General features: G+C 39.3%; 1 protein-coding gene across 7 annotated transcripts in view; it reads right to left on the bottom strand.

Moving 5' to 3' along the window:
- LOC149785983 (unconventional myosin-VI-like) overlaps nucleotides 1–22,982 on the bottom strand; it is a 164,058-nt gene that overhangs the window by 10,472 nt on the left and 130,604 nt on the right. For all 7 annotated transcript variants that reach the window (XM_089976243.1, XM_089976247.1, XM_089976244.1 and 4 more), the window contains 2 exons: nucleotides 15,986–16,089; nucleotides 9,230–9,364 (listed from right to left, as the gene is read on the bottom strand). In XM_089976243.1, the coding sequence (XP_089832369.1) occupies nucleotides 9,230–9,364; nucleotides 15,986–16,089 (239 nt within the window). The remainder of the gene's footprint in view (nucleotides 1–9,229; nucleotides 9,365–15,985; nucleotides 16,090–22,982) is intronic.

Here is a 22,982-nt window from a genome sequence, read left to right as displayed (position 1 = left end):
TGCCACCACCAGGTGGCTATGAATCAACAGCTGTTTACTGGTTTTACGCTGAATGACACATCAACTGGCATGTTTGCATTTGCAGGTAGTCATGAGAGGGTTTTATGGTAATGTGATTGGGTAAGTATTCTCTTAGAAACAATTTTCTAAAAACTTTGCTTTCTTTTCTAACACAATCCCCAATTAGGATGATGTTAGGAAAATCAACAGGAGGAGGAGCATCGTACCTGTGCCACGAGCACCCTTCAAGGAAGCATAAAGCCACTCTCCACAGCATCAACAAAACATGGTCCTGGAAACCTGTGATGACCATACACAGCAATACAACATGGTCCTGGAAACCTGTTATGACCATACACAGCAACACAACATGGTCATGTAAACCTGTCATAACCACACACAGCAACACATGGTCCTGGAAACCTATGATGACCATACACAGTAATACAACATGATCCTGGAAACCTGTGATGACCATACACAGCAACACAACATGGTCCTGGAAAATCTGTGATGACTATACAAAGCAACAAAGCATGGTCCTGGAAAACCTGTGATGACCATACAGAGCAACACAACATGGTCCTGGAAACCTGTAATGACCATACACAGCAACACAACATGGTCCTGGAAAACCTGGGATGACCATGCACAGCAAAACAACATGGTCATGTAAAACTGTAATGACCATACACAGAGAAGAAAATAATCTTCTGACTGATAAAAAATCAAATCAAAGTGCTAAATCCATGCTGATGAGGAGACAGTGCTGACATCTGAAACATGAGGATTACTGAGATTATTTTAATCTCATGAGCCGAATTCTTCATGAGGTGTATCTGATCTTCTTAGACTTCCAAGTATGCTGAGTGCATTACCCACTTTAGACACAGCACATGGGCTTGAGGGGTCATATCCTCTTTCCCAGCCATTACCCATGTCAGACACAGCAGATGGGCTTGAGGGGGTCATATCCTCTTTCCCAGCCATTACCCATGTCAGACACAGCACATGGGCTTGAGGGGTCATATCCTCTTTTCCAGCCATTACCCACTTCAGACAAGCATGTGGGCTTGAGGGGTCATATCCTATCTCCCAGCCATTACCCATGTCAGACACAACACATGGGCTTGAGGGGTCATATCCTTTTTGCCAGCCTTTACTGGAAGAAAGAGACATTCTTGTGTCCCATGATTTTGTTGAAAGGAAGAGAGCGTATGACCACTCTTGACTACCAGCCAATGGCAACCTATTCTCAGCCACAAAGCCTGGTGTCATTAGGACCAAGAAACCATCCAACCTGAGCTGGAGATAGTTTGGGTCCATTGATAGGGCATGCAACTCCCTCTGCATGCCAAGCTAAAGCAATCAGCAAGCATGTTTTGTATCATAACTTAGTGAAGTTCAGACTAAAGGCTCAAGCTGAATGAAGTTCAGCCATGACAAAACCTGCAACCAAGGAATACTTTCCCTTAAGAGTTATTTCCCATTTCCCAAAATGGGAAATGTTGAATCAAGATTTAATTTTCAGAAGGTTGATATCAGGAGGAAACTACTCCAGAACCACTTACCAATTACTATGGTGAGGCATGGAAACACATGAGCTCCTCAAAAGTATGAACTGGTGTCTGTACATATTAAAAAGTCAAGTTTCTGGAGGAATTCCTGTCATAAGCCTGTTTTTGTTGCATTAATTATGAAGGAATAATATTCTTGGTTATGATTCCATCTTGCTGAATGAGCTGTCAACCTGATAAGGGGTGCTGAATGAGCTGTCGACCTGATAAGGGGTGCTGAATGAGCTGTCAACCTGATAAGGGGTGCTGTATGAGCTGTCGACCTGATAAGGGGTGCTGAATGAGCTGTCAACCTGATAAGGGGTGCTGAATGAGCTGTCAACCTGATAAGGGGTGCTGAATGAGCTGTCCACCTGACACTGTGCCAGAAAAGCATTCTGCAAAGGGTACATAAAAAGCAGCACTCAAATCAATGCCACATTGAGCAAACTGAGGAGAGGCAAATTCCCTCTTGCTGGACATTGGCTCCATGAGTTTGATAATCCTTGTGTAAGTGTGGGAGTTGGACAAAACTGCAACTCATCTCTAACTCTATGTCCTGGTGGATAAACTGCTCGATTTGTTGAGAGTGGACATTTCCCAGGGATTTGTTGGGACTGAACTTTTCCCAGGAATTTGTTGAGAGTGGACTTTTTCCAGTTCAATAAAAAGCCTTGATCTAAACAGGACATTAGATTGTTCCTGCTCTCAAATTGAACTTACCATGTGCTTTTGGAACAGAGTGGTGACACATGATGATGTTTTTGAAGGCCTATGGACTCCTGAAAAAACCAAATGGAGCTTGGCCTTATGGTGATCCTTAACGAAAGTAGTGGTAGAGAGCACTGAGTCTTGTTCCACCAACTATAAATTTGTAGCTGTGGTTATGGCATTGGTCAAGGTGTGGTTATGGCATTGGTCAGGGTGTGGTTATGGCATTGGTCAAAGTGTGGTTATGGCATTGGTCAAGGTGTGGTTATGGCATTGGTCAACATGTGGTGAGTGGCTCTGTTCAGTACTCAGGCCATTCTTGGGACCAACTCCCATGCATGCCGTGAAGTATTTGGAGTGAGACAGGATAAGCTAGGCTCTGCCTGTTGGAAGAGAGCCAGAGTCCAACATATAATCCATGGCTATGATACTGTGTACTAACTGCAGAGTATCATTAAAGGATATCCAGTTCACAGGTATGGAGTGTGGCAATGTCATCCACAAGCTGCAATATCATGGTCGACAGGTGGGGTTTCCAAATGAAATACTGGTGTATGGCAAAGGTAGAACCACTGAAAAAAGTTTGATGATAGTCGCTTTTGTGAGAAGAAAAGTGGGATGATGCTTGGATCTTGTAATTGATTGTGAAGGCACTTCAAAATACCTCTAACTCACCCAGACTGCAGAAGTAATTTGAAGTTGGAATCTTTCTTTTTTGTCATAATATCAATAGATGCTTGAGCTCTGGTCCAGGTAGCTGATGGCATGGGAAGAGGACAGCAAATCTCTGGGGATAAAAGGCAGAAAACTTCTTCAATGGAGGCTCAGAAGGCTGAATCTTCCCATGACACTGTATCGTCTAGAACCAACGATGGCGCTTGAGAACAAGCATCATCATCTTTGCTTGCATGAGGTAAGGCCAAAGTCTTCAGTGATGGCAGAGACTTGGGTGGTGAAAAGTGATGCCAGAGACTTGGGTGGTGAAAAGGGATGGCAGAGACTTGGGTGGTGAAAAGTGATGGCAGAGACTTGGGTGGTGAAAAGTGATGCCAGAGACTTGGGTGGTGAAAAGAGATGGCAGAGACTTGGGTGGTGAAAAGTGATGGCAGAGACTTAAGTGGTGAAAAGTGATGAAGTCTGCTGCTCACTAAACTCAAAGCCCTGAATTAGAAACTGTGACTACCATGTAGTTGCTGATTAAGGAGTCTCTGCTTGTGGCAGAATGTCAAGAAATTTGTGAAGCAACATCATAGCAAATGATTATCTTGAGGCAGTATATTGGTTAGACTGGTCTCTGTAAATGACTGCATAGGTTGGGTTAATGTACTGGAAGCCTGGCTGTCATCTGGTGACGGAAACTATATTAGTTGTGGTTTTGGCCCCACATGATCGCTTGTATATGGCCTAGGATGGCCAAAGCCATCTGTGTGGGGAGTATGTTTTCTGATTCCTTAGGTCGGAACGGGTTATGGATGACTGATCCATGTAACTGGTCCATGTATCTGGTGTGCGAGAGGAAACTATTGGCTGTTTGTTTGGCTCTTTCCCTTGCTGTTTTGCAATAGATATAGAGTTGAACACTTGAGTGACAAGGCCGATAGGAGTCACCAATATTGGTGGTGTAGTCCTGTGATAGTGACTTGGGTGTGGGAGCAGTCTCTGATCTTGTAGATTTCCAGCGCTCTATGGCTCAAGGGTCATTAGTTGACTAATATCCCTTGTCCACCAGAAACTCTGGAGAGGTCAGCATGTAGAATTAAGACATATTTCTGCACTTTGCCCATGGTCTAATCTATAAGACAAATAGAGCAGAATAAATAAATCTGTGTAGCCCTGCACCTGTCTTGAAAATGCAATGTTTGTGCAGAGCTACACCTTAAAATGTTTGACCCGGAAATTGGTATCAGATGGCCTAATAAAGCAATGTACAGGTATAACTGACAATACCACCTGTAACAGAAATCATATAACTGTGGGCCTGTACCTGTCTTTGTTTTGAACATGGTGGGTGTAGAGCAGTGGTTCCCAAGCTTTTCAAGTAGAGAGCCATATCTACTATTTTCAGTAATTAAGCGGGCCACAACATTATACAATCATAAATGTTTATCAATGTTTATAAAATTATAAAAGTCGGGTAATATTCTTAAATTTATTAACTTTCAGCAACCAAATTCTAAAACTTTAAAAGCAGTCCGTGTCAGTCCTACACTACAGTCATTTTCGGTTTTAAATCAAATGTTCATTTAACAATTTTAAATCAGTTTCAAAAACCGATATTAATATAATTAATTTTCAATTGTAACTGTTCTTCACAACCAGTTACTGAAGTTCAGATGCCAGTTTATCAATGTCTGGGCACAAAGCTGTCGTGCCCAAATTCATAAGCGCAGCTAGGTTACTGTCAGTGAGTCTGGAACGTCTCTTGTTTTTTATAATTGTCATTGCGGAAAATGACTGCTCGCATCTATAAGTCGAACCAAAACAACAAATATATCTCTGTGCGAATGAACGCAAGTGTTCAAATTGTTCAACAGACAATATTCGCCAGAATGAGATCATATGATCATCTGAGGGTGAAGCAGACAGCTCCAGGAATTTGCATCTCAGTGCAGAATTGCATTTCAAATCAATTACTTCATGCTGAAGGTTTTGCTGTAATTGGCAGATCTTGGCATCCAGAAATACAAACGGATTTATGAAGAGGGCAACATTATCCTCCTCTGTTGTGAACTCTTGAAATCTCAACTGAAAGATATCCAGAAGACTTTCCACTCTAACCTTGTACTGTAACAGATCAAATTTCTTTTCCACCACAAGTGTCTTCAGAGTTGGAAATGCCTCTAAAGTCCCTTCTGTCAGCTGTCTGATAAACAGGTGCAGTTTCATTTTAAATGCAGAAATGTCATCACACAAATTTGTGAACAGTCTGTCTTTTCCCTGAAGCCTCGCATTTAAAGAGTTTAAATGAGACATGATGTCCACCAAAAATGCCAGGTCATTAAGCCAGTCATCATTCTGCAGACATTGCCATTCTTTAGGCAATTCATCTATTTCAGACAAAAACAGATAGACACTATTTTTCAGTGCCCAGAAACGTGACAGTACTTTCCCTTTAAACAGCCATCTGACTTTGCAGTGTATCAATAGCTCACCGCATTCCTCGTTCAGGTCTGATAGAAACTGTTTGAACTCACACCTGTTCAGTGCCTTGCTTCGAATTTTGTTTACACATCTCAAAACAGCATCCATGATATGTTTCAGATTTAATGTCTTTCCACACAGTGCTTCCTGGTGAATGATACAATGATATTTTAATATAGTGCAGTCAAGAAACTGTTCCAATAATGCCAGACATCCAGATTTTTTACCCGTCAAATCCGGAGCACCGTCGGTGCATATACTATCCAATTTTGTCCATTCTATGTTGTTTTTCTCTACACTCAACTTCAGAGTTTCAAACAGATCAATTCCTTTGGTAATCGCAATCATCGATTCAAGTCCTAGAAGTTCTTCAATGACTTCAAAATTATCGTTTATTGCTCGAACAAAAACTGCGACCTGAGCTGTGTCAGAAATGTCAGTGGATTCGTCCATTGCCAATGAAAAAAATTTACAATTTTTTACATGTGTTGCTACTTGACGATGAACATTGCTGGCCAACTCTTCAACTTGCCTAGCCATAGTATTATTAGACAAAGGAATCTGATCAAATTTTGTCTCACACTTTTTATCGCCAAGCATTCTAGCAGCAATTTTAAGCGAAGGCTTTATTATTTCTTCCGCATCAGTGAACGGCTTCTTTTTGCGAGCCAACAGAAGAGCAACTTCATACAACGCAACAACAGCACTCTTGCTCTGTTCTTTAGCCTTGGTGAAAAATGACTGCTGACTGGTCAGAGAACCTTCTTTCTTAGCTATGAAATCTTTTCTTAACTCCAAACCGACTGGATATTGAGCATTTATGTCTGAATGTGTGGTCGTGTAGTGTCATTCCAGATTGTATTTTTTCATAACAGAAACACAAAATCTGCAGATTAAGCAAACTGGTTTACCACTACGACTAGGCACAAACATAAATTTCTCCGTCCAATCTGCATTGAATTCACGACAAGCAACGTCCTCATATTTTTGCTTATTAGCATTGTTTGATTCTACGTTAGCCACGTTCATGCTTATCGGCTTTAACAGTAAATTTTTATTTGAAAAATCTAATTTCAACACCAAACTGCAGACTACTAAACAGTTGTAACAGATGACATCATGGCGTCTTGTGCACTCGATTGGTTGACAAGGCTGGGAAAAGGGAATTTCCAAATGTTTCGTTCGCTAACTCAACGGGCGCATTTAATAATTCTATCTGAGCACAACAACCACATGCAGAGTGAATTATCGAATGCTGATGGAGCTCCGAGTGCTTGACCAAAATGACTGACTTCTTAGACTTAGAAATAACATTCTAGAGTCTAGAATACTACAGATCACCCATTATTGCAACTTTCGTCGAGTTATTATTTATTTGAACGTCAATAAATTTTTGAAATTATTAAAATACATTATAGTAAATATAGAGGCCTCGCGGGCCACTTTCTGAGAGCTGACGGGCCATAAATTGCCCGTGGGCTGTGGTTTGGGAACCTCTGGTGTAGAGCAATATGAAATGATGGTTACCTGGAAAATAGTGATAACCGATGATCTTAATTACATTACTACCTGTAGGAAGGGTCAAGGACAGCCTGCACTGGAAAATCATTGAAGCATGGTGTCCAGATGCCAAAAATGCCTTGGTATAGAAAACTCACTGGTATGTACCAGTAATAATGGAATCATACATATATAAAGAGTTTCTTAAAGGCATATGGTCATGCACACAAATAAAAATTCTTGTAGCCTGAAGTCACATAGGCTACCCATGCAAGTGACTAAGTGCTATTGAATGTGAGAAGATGAAAAAGTGTTAGCAAATTGAAATGGTTGAACTTTTGTCAGCATTAGGAAGAGAGAAAAGTTGGAAGCAGATGGAATATACTTTCCTTAGAGGTGAAAGGACTCCTCCAACTTATAATGATATGCTTCCAAAGTTGAATCTGGGTTGTGAGGTCTCTCATGGTGAGAGCGTGCTTCTTAACATCAGCAGAAGTAGTAACTGGGATATTTACAGGTGTTGCCGCCAATCCCTATACCAAGGGGGGATCACTCTGCCCAACTGCCACCTAGGGGGCAGATAACTTTTAGCTTCCTTTAGCTAAAACTGTTCTCTGGGAGGGCTGTATTTGCAAGGTAGTATTAGTTCTCCTAAGGTATCTTGATTGGATAATATATTTAAAGAAGAAACAGCTGGCTATTATGTCTGTCCTTAGTTACCAGTCAAGAGATACAGTTGGCCAGACAGATTAAATGATTGGTCAGCATATAGCACATAAAGGAGGCAATACAGATCATTCAAATCTGACCCTTGCATGCAGCATTTCAGGCCAAAAGGCCATGCCTGGACATGTGGGTGGACTTACACTTACTGGGCTTCATGAATAAAAAAGCAATTACGAAGCACCAGTGATATCAAGCTGGATTAAAAAAGAAAAAAAAAAAATAAACTGCAAAAAAATTAACAATTATTGATCAAATATTATTTTAATGACTGTAAAATGTAGAAAATTCAAAATTAGACAACACTTGACTGACTTTCTGGATGGATGGTTTAAAGTCATAAAAATATTTAAGGATTTTAGGAGTCCTCATTGTGTTAATAGCACCAAGTGAAAGCTTACAACTGGGAAACATCTAGTTGATGGGTGATAAAGGGAGGAAATGATAGGATATGGTTGGCATTATACAAATGGGTAAATTGAATGGCAGCCAAACTCTGCTTCTTAAAATGCAAATACCTAATCTATTATCCAAATATATGAAATGACTTTATGATGAATATCTAGAAACCAGTTACTGTGCAATTTATTTATCACTGGAAATTATTGTCCAAAACAAAGCTGGAATTAGTTAATTAGCATTAATTTTTCAGGTCAGGTGAGGTATGCAGATTGCAAGCAACTGACTGCATTAAAAACAGTGACAGTTAAGAGATTATTATGTTTTAATTTTTCAACCAATTAACTGAATTAAGGTTTATGAGGTAATAAAGTCATGACACGAGTTTAACAGAACTGGAGGAGAAGGTCTAATGGAGTTCAAGACAATCATCATATTCCATACACTTCGGTACACTAACATGTAACTAATAATATCCAGCTCACAGGTAAATTAAAGTTAACAAGGCTCATTAAAATCTCAAAGGTTTGCTACATACAAATGTCTGCCACACCACAAAGAACGAGTCTTCAACCTGAGGGTTTAATGACATTCCCTTGTGCTCAAATAAAAATTTGCTGGAACTTGAGGGAAGAATTTCATCCCAAATGTTTCAAGTCCTTTCTTACCTCTCAAACATAAATTTGAGAGAAGAGTTTCTTTCCATGGATTTCAAGTACTCAAACAAATGGGTTATAAACATTCTTAATGGCCCCTGAAAATACTTGCCTGAGTAAAAGCAAACAGTTTCAATACAAGGGCTCAAAGTCATTGTCAAGTGCCCAACAAAAAATGCTTGCCTCATAGGAAGGAGTTTCAACATGTCGAGTGTTTCAAGTTCTTTCAGAGTACTCAAACAAATTTATGTGGCAGCACTATGGAAGAATGTCATCCAATCATGTGTAATTCCATTGTAGGGAAGAATGTCATCCAATCATGTGTAATTCCAATGTAGGGAAGAATGTCATCCAATCATGTGTAATTCCAATCTTTTAATACAGCTGAATAAAGCGGCCATTGCAATGCTGCATATAACAAACCATCTACAACCAGCCTGACAATGTTAGAATTTGAGATTACTGTCTGGTTGGTGAGAAAACCCTGTCCAGCAGGCTAAAAAATCGATTCATTAGGCAAAAAATGTACAAGCTCCTCCTTACCATTCTCTAGGATGTTTTCTGGAGCTCTCTGATCTCCTGTGTTGCTTGTCTGCTTCTTGCTCTTGGACTTCCAGGAGTGGTACACCTTCAGACGGCGGTGGAACTCAATTTTACAGGCTTCCAACAAATCCAAGTCTAGAAAAATAAAAATAAATAAAAAAGCAAAGAAAGAAAGAAGTCTTTCTATGTTAGTTAAAATTCTGAAATAACTTAACACAAATGTTCCACAAAATCTGCCATTTCCGCCACATTGGTGAGTTGATGTAAACCCACTATATCTGAGATGCCAAAACCTCAACACAAAACTTCAACCTAACAACTGAGCCCATATTTAACTTGTTGAGCCTTCAAAGTCGTAACTCTAATCATCCAAACTCAAGCAAGTGCTGATCAAAATCCAAGGCCTTCATTTTAGAATGCTGAGATTCTGACCATGTTACTTTAAATAGCAGATTATGACCAGATTTTAATAGCAACCATGTCACATGATATAATGGTCATTGACCTCAAGGCCTGTAGTTCATAACAGGGGGTATGTATTGATGGTCATTGACCTCAATGCCTGTAATTCATAACGGGGGTATGTATTGATGGTCATTGACCTCAAAGCCTGTAGTTCATAACAGAGGGTATTTATTGATGGTCACTGACCTCAAGGCCTGTAGTTCATAACAGGGGGTATGTATTGATGGTCACTGACCTCAAGGCCTGTAGTTCATAACAGGGGGTATGTATTGATGGTCATTGACCTCAAGGCCTGTAGTTCATATCAGGGGGTATGTATTGATGGTCATTGACCTCAAGGCCTGTAGTTCATAACAGGGGGTATGTATTGATGGTCATTGACCTCAAGGCCTGTAGTTCATATCAGGGGGTATGTATTGATGGTCATTGACCTCAAGGCCTGTAGTTCATAACAGGGGGTATGTATTGATGGTCATTGACCTCAAAGACTGTAGTTCATAACAGGGGGTATGTATTGATGGTCATTGACCTCAAGGCCTGTTGTTCATAACAGGGGGTATGTATTGATGGTCATTGACCTCAAGGCCTGTAGTTCATAACAGGGGGTATGTATTGATGGTCATTGACCTCAAAGCCTGTAGTTCATAACAGGGGGTATGTATTCATGGTCATTGACCTCAAGGCCTGTAGTTCATAACAGGGGGTATGTATTGATGGTCATTGACCTCAAGGCCTGTAGTTCATAACAGGGGGTATGTATTGATGGTCATTGACCTCAAGGCCTGTAGTTCATAACAGGGGGTATGTATTGATGGTCATTGACCTCAATGCCTGTAGTTCATAACAGGGGGTATGTATTGATTGTCATTGACCTCAGTGCCTGTAGTTCATAACAGGGGGTATGTATTGATGGTCATTGACCTCAAGGCCTGTAGTTCATAACAGGGGGTATGTATTGATGGTCATTGACCTCAAGGCCTGTAGTTCATAACAGGGGGTATGTATTGATGGTCACTGACCTCAATGCCTGTAGTTCATAACAGGGGGTATGTATTGATTGTCATTGACCTCAAGGCCTGTAGTTCATAACAGGGGGTATGTATTGATGGTCATTGACCTCAAAGCCTGTAGTTCATAACAGGGGGTATGTATTGATGGTCATTGATCTCAGTGCCTGTAGTTCATAACAGGGGGTATGTATTGATGGTCACTGACCTCAAAGCCTGTAGTTCATAACAGGGGGTATGTGTTGATGGTCATTGACCTCAAAGCCTGTAGTTCATAACAGGGGGTATGTATTGATGGTCATTGATCTCAGTGTCTGTAGTTCATAACAGGGGGTATGTATTGATGGTCACTGACCTCAAAGCCTGTAGTTCATAACAGGGGGTATGTGTTGATGGTCATTGACCTCAAAGCCTGTAGTTCATAACAGGGGGTATGTATTGATGGTCATTGATCTCAATGCCTGTAGTTCATAACAGGGGGTATGTATTGATTGTCATTGACCTCAGTGCCTGTAGTTCATAACAGGGGGTATGTATTGATGGTCATTGATCTCAATGCCTGTAGTTCATAACAGGGGGTATGTATTGATGGTCATTGATCTCAAAGCCTGTAGTTCATAACAGGGGGTATGTATTGATTGTCATTGACCTCAGTGCCTGTAGTTCATAACAGGGGGTATGTATTGATGGTCATTGATCTCAATGCCTGTAGTTCATAACAGGGGGTATGTATTGATGGTCATTGACCTCAAAGCCTGTAGTTCATAACAGGGGGTATGTATTGATGATCATTGACCTCAAAGCCTGTAGTTCATAACAGGGGGTATGTATTGATGGTCACTGATCTCAATGCCTGTAGTTCATAACAGGGGGTATGTATTGATGGTCGTTGACCTCAGTGCTTGTAGTTCATAACAGGGGGTATGTATTGATGGTCGTTGACCTCAGTGCTTGTAGTTCATAACAGGGGGTATGTATTGATGGTCATTGACCTCAGTGCCTGTAGTTCATAACAGGGGGTATGTATTGATGGTCATTGACCTCAGTGCCTGTAGTTCATAACAGGGGGTATGTATTGATGGTCATTGACCTCAGTGCCTGTAGTTCATAACAGGGGGTATGTATTGATGGTCACTGATCTCAATGCCTGTAGTTCATAACAGAGGGTATGTATTGATGGTCATTGACCTCAGTGCCTGTAGTTCATAACAGGGGGTATGTATTGATGGTCATTGACCTCAGTGCCTGTAGTTCATAACAGGGGGTATGTATTGATGGTCATTGATCTCAATGCCTGTAGTTCATAACAGGGGGTATGTATTGATTGTCATTGACCTCAGTGCCTGTAGTTCATAACAGGGGGTATGTATTGATGGTCATTGATCTCAGTGCCTGTAGTTCATAGCAGGGGGTATGTATTGATGGTCATTGATCTCAGTGCCTGTAGTTCATAACAGGGGGTATGTATTGATGGTCATTGATCTCAGTGCCTGTAGTTCATAACAGGGGGTATGTATTGATGGTCATTGATCTCAGTGCCTGTAGTTCATAACAGGGGGTATGTATTGATGGTCATTGACCTCAATGCCTGTAGTTCATAACAGGGGGTATGTATTGATGGTCATTGACCTCAGTGCCTGTAGTTCATAACAGGGGGTATGTATTGATGGTCATTGACCTCAATGCCTGTAGTTCATAACAGGGGGTATGTATTGATGGTCATTGACCTCAATGCCTGTAGTTCATAACAGGGGGTATGTATTGATGGTCATTGATCTCAAGGCCTGTAGTTCATAACAGGGGGTATGTATTGATGGTCATTGACCTCAGTGCCTGTAGTTCATAACAGGGGGTATGTATTGATGGTCATTGACCTCAAGGCCTGTAGTTCATAACAGGGGGTATGTATTGATGGTCATTGACCTCAGTGCCTGTAGTTCATAACAGGGGGTATGTATTGATGGTCATTGATCTCAATGCCTGTAGTTCATAACAAGGGGTATGTATTGATGGTCATTGATCTCAATGCCTGTAGTTCATAACAGGGGGTATGTATTGATTGTCATTGACCTCAGTGCCTGTAGTTCATAACAGGGGGTATGTATTGATGGTCATTGACCTCAAGGCCTGTAGTTCATAACAGGGGGTATGTATTGATGGTCATTGATCTCAATGCCTGTAGTTCATAACAGGGGGTATGTATTGATTGTCATTGACCTCAGTGCCTGTAGTTCATAACAGGGGGTATGTATTGATGGTCATTGATCTCAATGCCAGTAGTTCATAACAGGGGGTATGTATTGATTGTCATTGACCTCAGTGCCTGTAGTTCATAACAGGGGGTATGTATTGATGGTCATTGACCTCAATGCCTGTAGTTCATAACAGGGGGTATGTATTGATGGTCATTGATCTCAGTGCCTGTAGTTCATAACAGGGGTTATGTATTGATGGTCATTGATCTCAGTGCCTGTAGTTCATAACAGGGGGTATGTATTGATTGTCATTGACCTCAATGCCTGTAGTTCATAACAGGGGGTATGTATTGATGGTCATTGACCTCAAGGCCTGTAGTTCATAACAGGGGGTATGTATTGATGGTCATTGATCTCAATGCCTGTAGTTCATAACAGGGGGTATGTATTGATGGTCATTGACCTCAAAGCCTGTAGTTCATAACAGGGGGTATGTATTGATGGTCATTGACCTCAAGGCCTGTAGTTCATAACAGGGGTTATGTATTGATGGTCATTGATCTCAGTGCCTGTAGTTCATAACAGGGGGTATGTATTGATGGTCATTGACCTCAAGGCCTGTAGTTCATAACAGGGGGTATGTATTGATGGTCATTGATCTCAGTGCCTGTAGTTCATAACAGGGGTTATGTATTGATGGTCATTGATCTCAGTGCCTGTAGTTCATAACAGGGGGTATGTATTGATGGTCATTGACCTCAAGGCCTGTAGTTCATAACAGGGGGTATGTATTGATGGTCATTGACCTCAAGGCCTGTAGTTCATAACAGGGGGTATGTATTGATGGTCATTGATCTCAATGCCTGTAGTTCATAACAGGGGGTATGTATTGATGGTCATTGACCTCAAAGCCTGTAGTTCATAACAGGGGTTATGTATTGATGGTGGTGCTACAAAAACAGCTCAAAATGACTATGTTTACTGTAGGTGTTCAAGCATGCTTCCATGCAGTTGATGCAGAGACATGTGTATGCAAATTGGATGGAGGCATTCAATAGCACCTCTATGTGAATGAGATAACATCATTCAAATGTGCTTACACAGGTAAATGGTAACATCATTCAAATGTGCTTACACAGGTAAATGGTAACAACATCCAAATGTGCTTACACAGGTAAATGGTAACATCATTCAAATGTGCTTACACAAGTAAATGGTAACAGCATCCAAATGGTAACAGCATCCAAATGTGCTTACACAGGTAAACGGTAACAGCATCCAAATGTGCTTACACAGGTAAAGGGTAACATCATTCAAATGTGCTTACACAGGTAAACGGTAACATCATTCAAATGTGCTTACACAGGTAAATGGTAACAGCATCCAAATGTGCTTACACAGGTAAACGGTAACAGCATCCAAATATGCTTACACAGGTAAATGGTAACAGCATTCAAATGTGCTTACACAGGTAAAGGGTTAAGTGGTTTTATAGATAAAGTTATTTAAATGTTTTTCAAACTTTTTTAAAACAGCTGAAAAGTTGACAGAGAAAAATGTGAAAGACCTTTAAACAAGGGTTCATTTGATCAAATTTGGTCAAATTTTATTAAAGGTCCTTTTAGTAGCTGTGAAGATTTTAATATTTTTGCAGCAGCACCCATATTTTGAGGCAGATTGGCATCATTTTGAACACATTTTAAAATGCCCTCCATTTCAAGGTTTCTGCCGAATCTGGCTCCAATTCTTTCAAGTGGTCTTTGAAAAGTTATTCAAAAACAAATTCTAACTTTGGTTATGATGTTCATAAATATATTTCAGATGATTATCAGAAGTCATTTCATTTTTTGTGTGTAAAGTAACAGTGGCAATATTTGATTCTGGATAGGCAACAGTAATAAAAACTTCAAAGACCTTTCTGCTAGGATGTTTTCTGGCAAATTTGGTCGAATTCTGGAAATTGTTTTTTTCAAAAAGAAATGATTTTAAAAATTTCAATTTTGGCATATATGATTCCAAATTGGCATTATTTGAAAAAATATGAAAGCAATCTGTGCCAGGATGCTTTCTGTCAATATTTCGTCAAAATATTTAAAATGTTTAAATAAGTGTCTGTTTTCAGTACATCACCCAAATCTGATTGGAGATTTGCATCACTGGAACCAAGCTGAAAGAACTTCATTTCAGGATGCACTGTTAAATTTGGTCAAATTCTGTTTATCGGTCTTTGAGCAAGAAAATTTATTTCTAATTTTAGCACTGACAGCTATATCTGATAGCAGATCGGCATCATTTGTATACACCGAAAGACATCTAAGCCAGGATAATATCAGTCCAATTTTCATAGAAATCATTTAAAGCTTTCTCTATTTTATTTAATGGTGTATTGGCATTATTTCAAAAAATCTGGCAGACATTCATCCCAGGATGTTGTCAAAATGTGGTAAAATTCTGTTCAGAGGGTTTTGAGAAGTCTTTTAAATGCATTTCTATTTTTATAATATCAGCTCTGATGGTGGATTAGCATCAATTTAATAAAATCACCCAGAAACTTCTTTCATGTTTGGTAAAAGTCTGTTGAGCAGTTCTTGCAAAGATGCTAATCCAAGGTTTTTCTATTCACAGTAGCTGTTTAATTATTTAATGATGGATTGGCATTGGCATTTTCTGATCAAATTTTAAAGAAGAACTTGCCAGAATGCTTTGTATCAAATTTTAAAGAAGTTCTCACCAAGCTGCTTTCAGTCAAATTTTTAAAAGTCCTCGCCAGGATGCTTTGTCAAATATTAAAAAAATCCTTGCCAGGATGCTTTCTGTCAAATTTTTTAAAAGTCCTCACCAGGATGCTTTCTGTCAAATTTTTTAAGTCCTCACCAGGATGCTTTCTGTGAAATTTTTTAAAAGTCCTTGCCAGGATGCTTTCTGTGAAATTTTAATAAGTCCTTGCCAGGATGCTTTCTGTGAAATTTTAAGAAGTCCTTGCCAGGATGCTTTCTGTGAAATTTGGAAAACATCTGTCATGTGTCTCTTTAGAAGAAGTTAAGATTTCTGTTATCAGTGATGCATGCAGACAAGACCATTATACTGACCACACGAAGTGTTGATGGCATCTCTCAGCTCTGCATACTTCCACTTTGTCAGGTCATATTTTTGGGCTGCAGCTGCTGCTTTCTGCTCCAAGTATGCTGAACCTCTACAAGATAATGAAAATATCATCATATGAGATGAGACCTACATTGGATTGGTAGTAATATAAGTGATTCCGAACATACTCAATTTTAAGGCAATTTAATAATGAATATCTATCACGTTTACCCCCCATGTATAATGTACATTCAACTGGCAATAATGCATTGCCATCAAGTAATGCACAGACAGATCAATGTCTACACAGTCTGGGATCTGACATGTTATATACAAGTCTGCTTGTTAAATGATTCTAATCTACTGTCCCCTAATGTAGCAACATGCTCTATATAAGTCAATGTGTTAATTGATTAATATGTTAATTCATTCTGATCTACTGTCCCCCAATGTAGCAACATGTTAGGATATACACTACATATTCTGATCTACTGTCCCCTAATGTAGCAACATGCTCTATATAAGTCAATGTGTTAATTGATTAATATATTAATTCATTCTGATCTACTGTCCCCCAATGTAGCTACAAGTTATATACAAGTCAATGTGTTAAATGATTCTAATCTACTGTCCCATAGTGTAGCAGCATGTTAGGATATACACTACATATTCTGATCTACTGTCCCATAGTGTAGCAGCATGTTAGGATATACACTACATATTCCAATCTACTGTCCCATAGTGTAGCAGCATGTTAGGATATACACTACATATTCTGATCTACTGTCCTATAGTGTAGCAGCATGTTAGGATATACACTACATATTCTGATCTACTGTCCTATAGTGTAGCAGCATGTTAGGATATACACTACATATTCTGATCTACTGTCCCATAGTGTAGCAGCATGTTAGGATATACACTACATATTCTGATCTACTGTCTCATAGTGTAGCAGCATGTTAGGATATATGCTATATATTCTAATCTACTGTCCCACAGTGTAGCAGCATGTTAGGATATATGCTACATATTCTGATCTACTGTCCCATAGTGTAGCAGCATGTTAGGATATATGCTATATATTTAGGCAAAATCAGATGTCCATATTGACAAGCTTATAAACACCATGCACTTTAAAAAAACTATTCAAGTACAAAATTAGTATTTTATTTACAGTATTTGTTAATTGTTTTGTTCATTTACATACTCTGGTCATTAAATACTAGAATATGACATACAATAATCATCTTTCATAAGTCCATGTCCAATAAAAATAATTTTTCCATGAATACTTACCCGGTTATATTTACTTTGGGTTCTTAAATTCAACTACCTCCCAAATCCAACAATCCAGAAAGAAAATATTTTCTCAGTGTATACAGCAGATAGGCTATAAAAATGCTATATTCATGGGAAAACTCTTCTGTGATACCATTATAATTACATCCCCTTTCTCTGCTAGCTGGCTACCTGTATATAAGATGTCTATCAGTTTAAACTTGAGTAACTCATCAATGAGGATGCATGAATTTGCACTGAAGATACACAATAGTTTTTCTAAAATGTGATCAGGTAAGTATTCACAGAAAAATATATTTTATGTTAAAAAGTTCCTATGTCCAATACATTACCCAATAAAATTTACATTCTGATATAGGTCAGAGGAGGAACTAATGGCTAATGTGATGTGTAAGATGATCCTCTTACTGGCTCAAACAGGAACACATCGGGTCTAATCATCACAATATTGGGCAGTAAGAATTTTTTTCAACATGCATAGCTTTCATTGTGACATTACATCATGTGACAATCGATCTGGTTTGCACTGGATCACCTTTAGGTTGATCTCATCCAAAAGGTTCCACATACTGTGACAGTGAGATTTGCCATGTGTTTATCGAGGCATGTAAATTACACACTTCCAAAGGAATATGAATGTATGAAGATAAAAATCAAGTGAATAATTAAAGTACATGTACTCAATAATCAGCATTTAGATCAAGTTCCAACAACATTTAGATGAAGAGTTCAGGATTCCACCTGCTACTGATAAAATCCCAGACCTTACCTTCAGATGTAACTGACAGCTAATAAATGTCAGACAATGCCTGACCTTGCCTTCAAATGTAACTGACAGCTATTATGTCAGACAATCCCAGACCTTGCCTTCAAATGTAACTGACAGCTAATATGTCAGACAATCCCAGACCTTGCCTTCAGATGTAACTGACAGCTATGTCAGACAATCCCAGACCTTGCCTTCAGATGTAACTGACGGCTAATGTCAGACAATCCCAGACCTTGCCTTCAGATGTAACTGACAGCTAATAATGTCAGACAATGCCTGACCTTGCCTTCAAATGTAACTGACAGCTAATATGTCAGACAATCCCAGACCTTGCCTTCAGATGTAACTGACAGCTATTATGTCAGACAATCCCAGACCTTGCCTTCAAATGTAACTGACAGCTAATATGTCAGACAATCCCAGACCTTGCCTTCAGATGTAACTGACAGCTAATAAATGTCAGACAATGCCTGACCTTGCCTTCAAATGTAACTGACAGCTAATGTCAGACAATCCCAGACCTTGCCTTCAGATGTAACTGACAGCTAATATGTCAGACAATCCCAAACCTTGCCTTCAGATGTAACTGACAGCTATATCAGACAATCTCAGACCTTGCCTTCAGATGTAACTGACAGCTAATGTCAGGCAATCCCAGACCTTGCCTTCATATGTAGCTGACAGCTGATATCTCAGACAATCCCAGACCTTGCCTTCAGATGTAACTGACAGCTAATGTCAGACAATGCCTGACCTTGCCTTCAGATGTAACTGACACCTAATAAATATGTCAGACTATCCCAGACCTTGCCTTCAGATGTAAATGAAAGCTATGTCAGACAATCCCAGACCTTGCCTCTGATTAACTGATAACTATGTCAGACAATGCCTGACCTTGCCTTCAGATGTAAGTGACAGTTATGTCAGACAATCCCAGACCTTGCCTTCAGATGTAACTGACAGATAATATGTCAGACAATCCCAGACCTTGCCTTCAAATGTAACTGACAGCTATTATGTCAGACAATCCCAGACCTTACCTTCAGATGTAACTGACAGCTAATATGTCAGACAATCCCAGACCTTGCCTTCAGATGTAACTGACAGCTATTATGTCAGACAATCGCAGACCTTGCCTTCAGATGTAACTAACAGCTAATATGTCAGACAATCCCAGACCTTGCCTTCAGATGTAACTGACAGCTATGTCAGACAATCCCAGACCTTGTCTTCAGATGTAACTGACAGCTAATATGTCAGACAATCCCAGACCTTGCCTTCAGATGTAACTGACAGCTAATATGTCAGACAATCCCAGACCTTGCCTTCAGATGTAACTGACAGCTATGTCAGACAATCCCTGACCTTGCCTTCAAATGTAACTGACAGCTAATATGTCAGACAATCCCAGACCTTGCCTTCAGATGTAACTGACAGCTAATATGTCAGACAATCCCTGACCTTGCCTTCAGATGTAACTGACAGCTAATATGTCAGACAATCCCAGACCTTGCCTTCAGATGTAACTGACAGCTAATATGTCAGACAATCCCAGACCTTGCTTTCAGATGTAACTGACAGCTAATATGTCAGGGGCTCTGAGTGGCCAAGTGGTCTAAAGCGCTCTCCATTACGGATCACTGCCATCTCACCTCTGTCTGCATGGGTTCCAGTCTCAGATTCGGCCAATGTGGGTATGTGAGAAAGCTTGCCAGGAACAAGTTACAAGACCTCTACTGGCAGCGTGACTTATGTTTGACTTTATGGGTTAAGTATACTGTATAAGAGTGCATGACTTTTATTTGTGGGAGTTTTTAAGTATCATTGTTTTTCAAAGTGCATAAATTAGTCAAATTGCATGTGGTTCTAACACCCTGTCAGTGTGTGGTTCTAACACCCTGTCAACATGTGGTTCTAACACCCTGTCAGCATGTGGTTCTAACACCCTGTCAGCATCTCCTCAATGTGGTCTACAAATAATTGTGGAGAAGCAAATGGCATTGAAAGTAAGGTCACAGATTGGTACAGCTTGACAATAAGACAGGAGACAGCTTGACAACAAAGACAGGAGATGACAAATCAAGATTACACAAAGGGGTCATGACATTTGCCATAATTTGATGAGGTGTCCAAATAATAGTTTGATATCTAGCATGTTGGTTTCCACACATTCATTACTTTCTCCACAAATCTAAAAATGACAAGTGATGCCTGGTCCAACAAGGATTAAGTCATTACTATATTTCTAACTAGCTTTGAGTCTGGTTGGAATACTTAGCAATCCATCTCACTGAAAAGCAGTAGAGACATGGTGACCAATGCTATAACCTTATCTAGTTTTGGATTTCCAAATGATAAAGTCTGAATGTATCTAACACCAGTGGGAAATGAATGATGCTCATAGATGGCTTTTTGAGAAAAAGGCTTCAAGTTATCAGTGTCCTATATTTTATCTGACAAATGGTCAACAATGTCATCTACATCTACAGATGCCTTGGCATGGCATGCATGACACAGTGACAGTGGAAGAAGACATTCGGCTGGAGATAAGATTTTATAAATTACATCAAGCACTACCTTGAAACTGAAGTCTTGTTTTTTCACTGGCAGAATCTGTGGTTATCCCCATCTTCACTCCTCAGGCTATCCTAGTCTACAAAGCCTTCAAGATCTGCATGAATGATGTCCATTGGAATGGATGAGATAAAACTATCAAATGTATACGTACATACCACAGGAAATGCCATGAATTGTGGGACCAACTGATGCATGAGCAACCAACAGTATTACAGCCAGCAAAAGTGCTGGCACTGCAGACAGTGGGAAAGTTAAGCATCCAATGTGGTACCAAGTCGTCTGTAGCAAGGAGGGAAGACCGGTGTGGTCACCAATATCTGCAACATGGTTTCCTGAATAATTTTTTCCTCTAAGATTTTGACAGGAATGAAAAGAAAGACAAATGTTTGCATCCATGGTTGCTTGTTCTGTTCTTCCATCTGACTGGAAGTAACTGCAGCAGATGGCAAACTTTTGGCAGCTTTTTTTGGGGGGGGGGGGCAAACAGGTCTCTCCTCCCATACTAGCAAGTTTTCACTCAACTGGCTTGCAAAAAGCACTGAAAGGATTGGAAAAAGAAAACACACACTTCATACATTCAAGACAAATCTCATTCATGTCTTCTAAATCACTGAATTGCTTACATTTCATGCACCTAGCTGAAATGAACTGGTTTCATTTCAAACCTAGTTGCCTATTTGTACTTACAACAGCAATGACAGTAACAAAGTTTAAAATTTGACAAAAGGTGCCAATATAGCAATTTATAGTAAAAAATAAAATGCACAAATAAATAAAGTACAAGCAGAGACTGTCATACTGAAACCTCATATGTTATGACTACAACAACAAGAAAAACATGTTCATAGACAAAGTTCATGACAGTATAAAAATATGAAAATTTAAAGAATAAATTTCAAAATTTAACACAAATGCTTTATTAAAGTAAGGACAGAACAATATTGACTTTTAAGCTAATATCTTCAATCTTCTGTGAATCCAACAGGTAATGTTATCTATTATAAAAGCTTAAACAGATAAACATCTGGTATACACCTAGTTGAGACAAGGGAGGTAACTGTAATGGTACTTTAAAAGAGTTATTTCAAACATACTATTTTCATGGCCTTTAGAGTATGTAGATGGGAAAGACTATTTTTTTTGTCTTTCTGAAATGGCTGGATTTGGGAAGCAGCATATTTGATAGAGAACCCACTTTTGCAGAATTCCAGCAAATTTGTATTGAAGATAGCATTTTTCTTCTGATAAGTACATTCCCTACTTCAAAGAAAAATATGACATCCAGGTCCTGCCCCTTTCCAATCCTCCCACCCAACAACTGCAAAAAGCAAACATAAGCATCATTCCCTGTGAAACACACATTATCTTAACTTATCAAAGCTAAATATTATATTTTTATTTGAATCATATTTACATCAGTGAAATTAATGGGTAGTTTAAGAATTTAAAAATCCCTCATACAAATTGTTTTGTACACTATACTTTTTTCTGGAATGTCAATAGAATGAACAAAGAAAACTTTGTGATATTTTATAACCATCAAATAGCTAACTACTGAAAGCTGCCAAAAGTCAGCAGCCTCAAAGTTAGTGTTGAATAACATGCCATGCTAATTTTTGCAATATAGAAGTCAGCAGCGTCAAAGTTAGTGTTGAATAACATGCCATGCTAATTTTTGCAATATAGAAGTCAGCAGCATCAAAGTTAGTGTTGAATAACATGCCATGCTAATTTCTGTGATACAGCAACAAAGGAACTATAGGATGCAATTGGATGAATTACTGCTGATGCAGGTGAAAAAGGAAAGCTGTATGGAGTATGGAGGTTGGGAAAAGTGTATTTTGGGATACAGAAAAGATGGGTATTTTGGGACATAAAGTTGAATATTATACTGGCTGAAGACCAAATGAATATATTATATCATTTAGACAAAGCAGATATACCCGATAGGTGTAAATCAAGAGATTATATGTAATACTTTTTAAACAGAAATTTGTAATAGTTTTATATAAAATCTTCAGAAGTCACAGTGGCTCAAGCATAGACATTCTGGACATGTGACCAGAAGGCTGTGGGCCCAAACCTTGCCCAGACTGGGCAAGGGCAGGTCAGCCACCATTGTGTTTCTGTTCTGGGCACTAGCTCCCTATTGCTTTGGCATGAAATACCCTATGTGTTGATGTGCCATTAATCCATCAAATAAACTATTCCCTAATTAATTTCTGAAGACACTGCCAGAGTATAAACAGTAAATCCCAGTTTATATTCTTGTGCTGAAATAAACAAATTTTCAATCCATGGTAGACATGAAATGATTGCGCCAGCTTGAATATCATCACTGTCAACGCCTAACT

This window comes from Sinohyriopsis cumingii, chromosome 12 (assembly GCF_028554795.1).
Source record: "Sinohyriopsis cumingii isolate HCF-2022 chromosome 12, ASM2855479v2, whole genome shotgun sequence".
NCBI classification, from domain to species: Eukaryota; Metazoa; Mollusca; class Bivalvia; order Unionida; family Unionidae; genus Sinohyriopsis; species Sinohyriopsis cumingii.
This window is presented reverse-complemented; position numbering and strand designations above follow the sequence as displayed.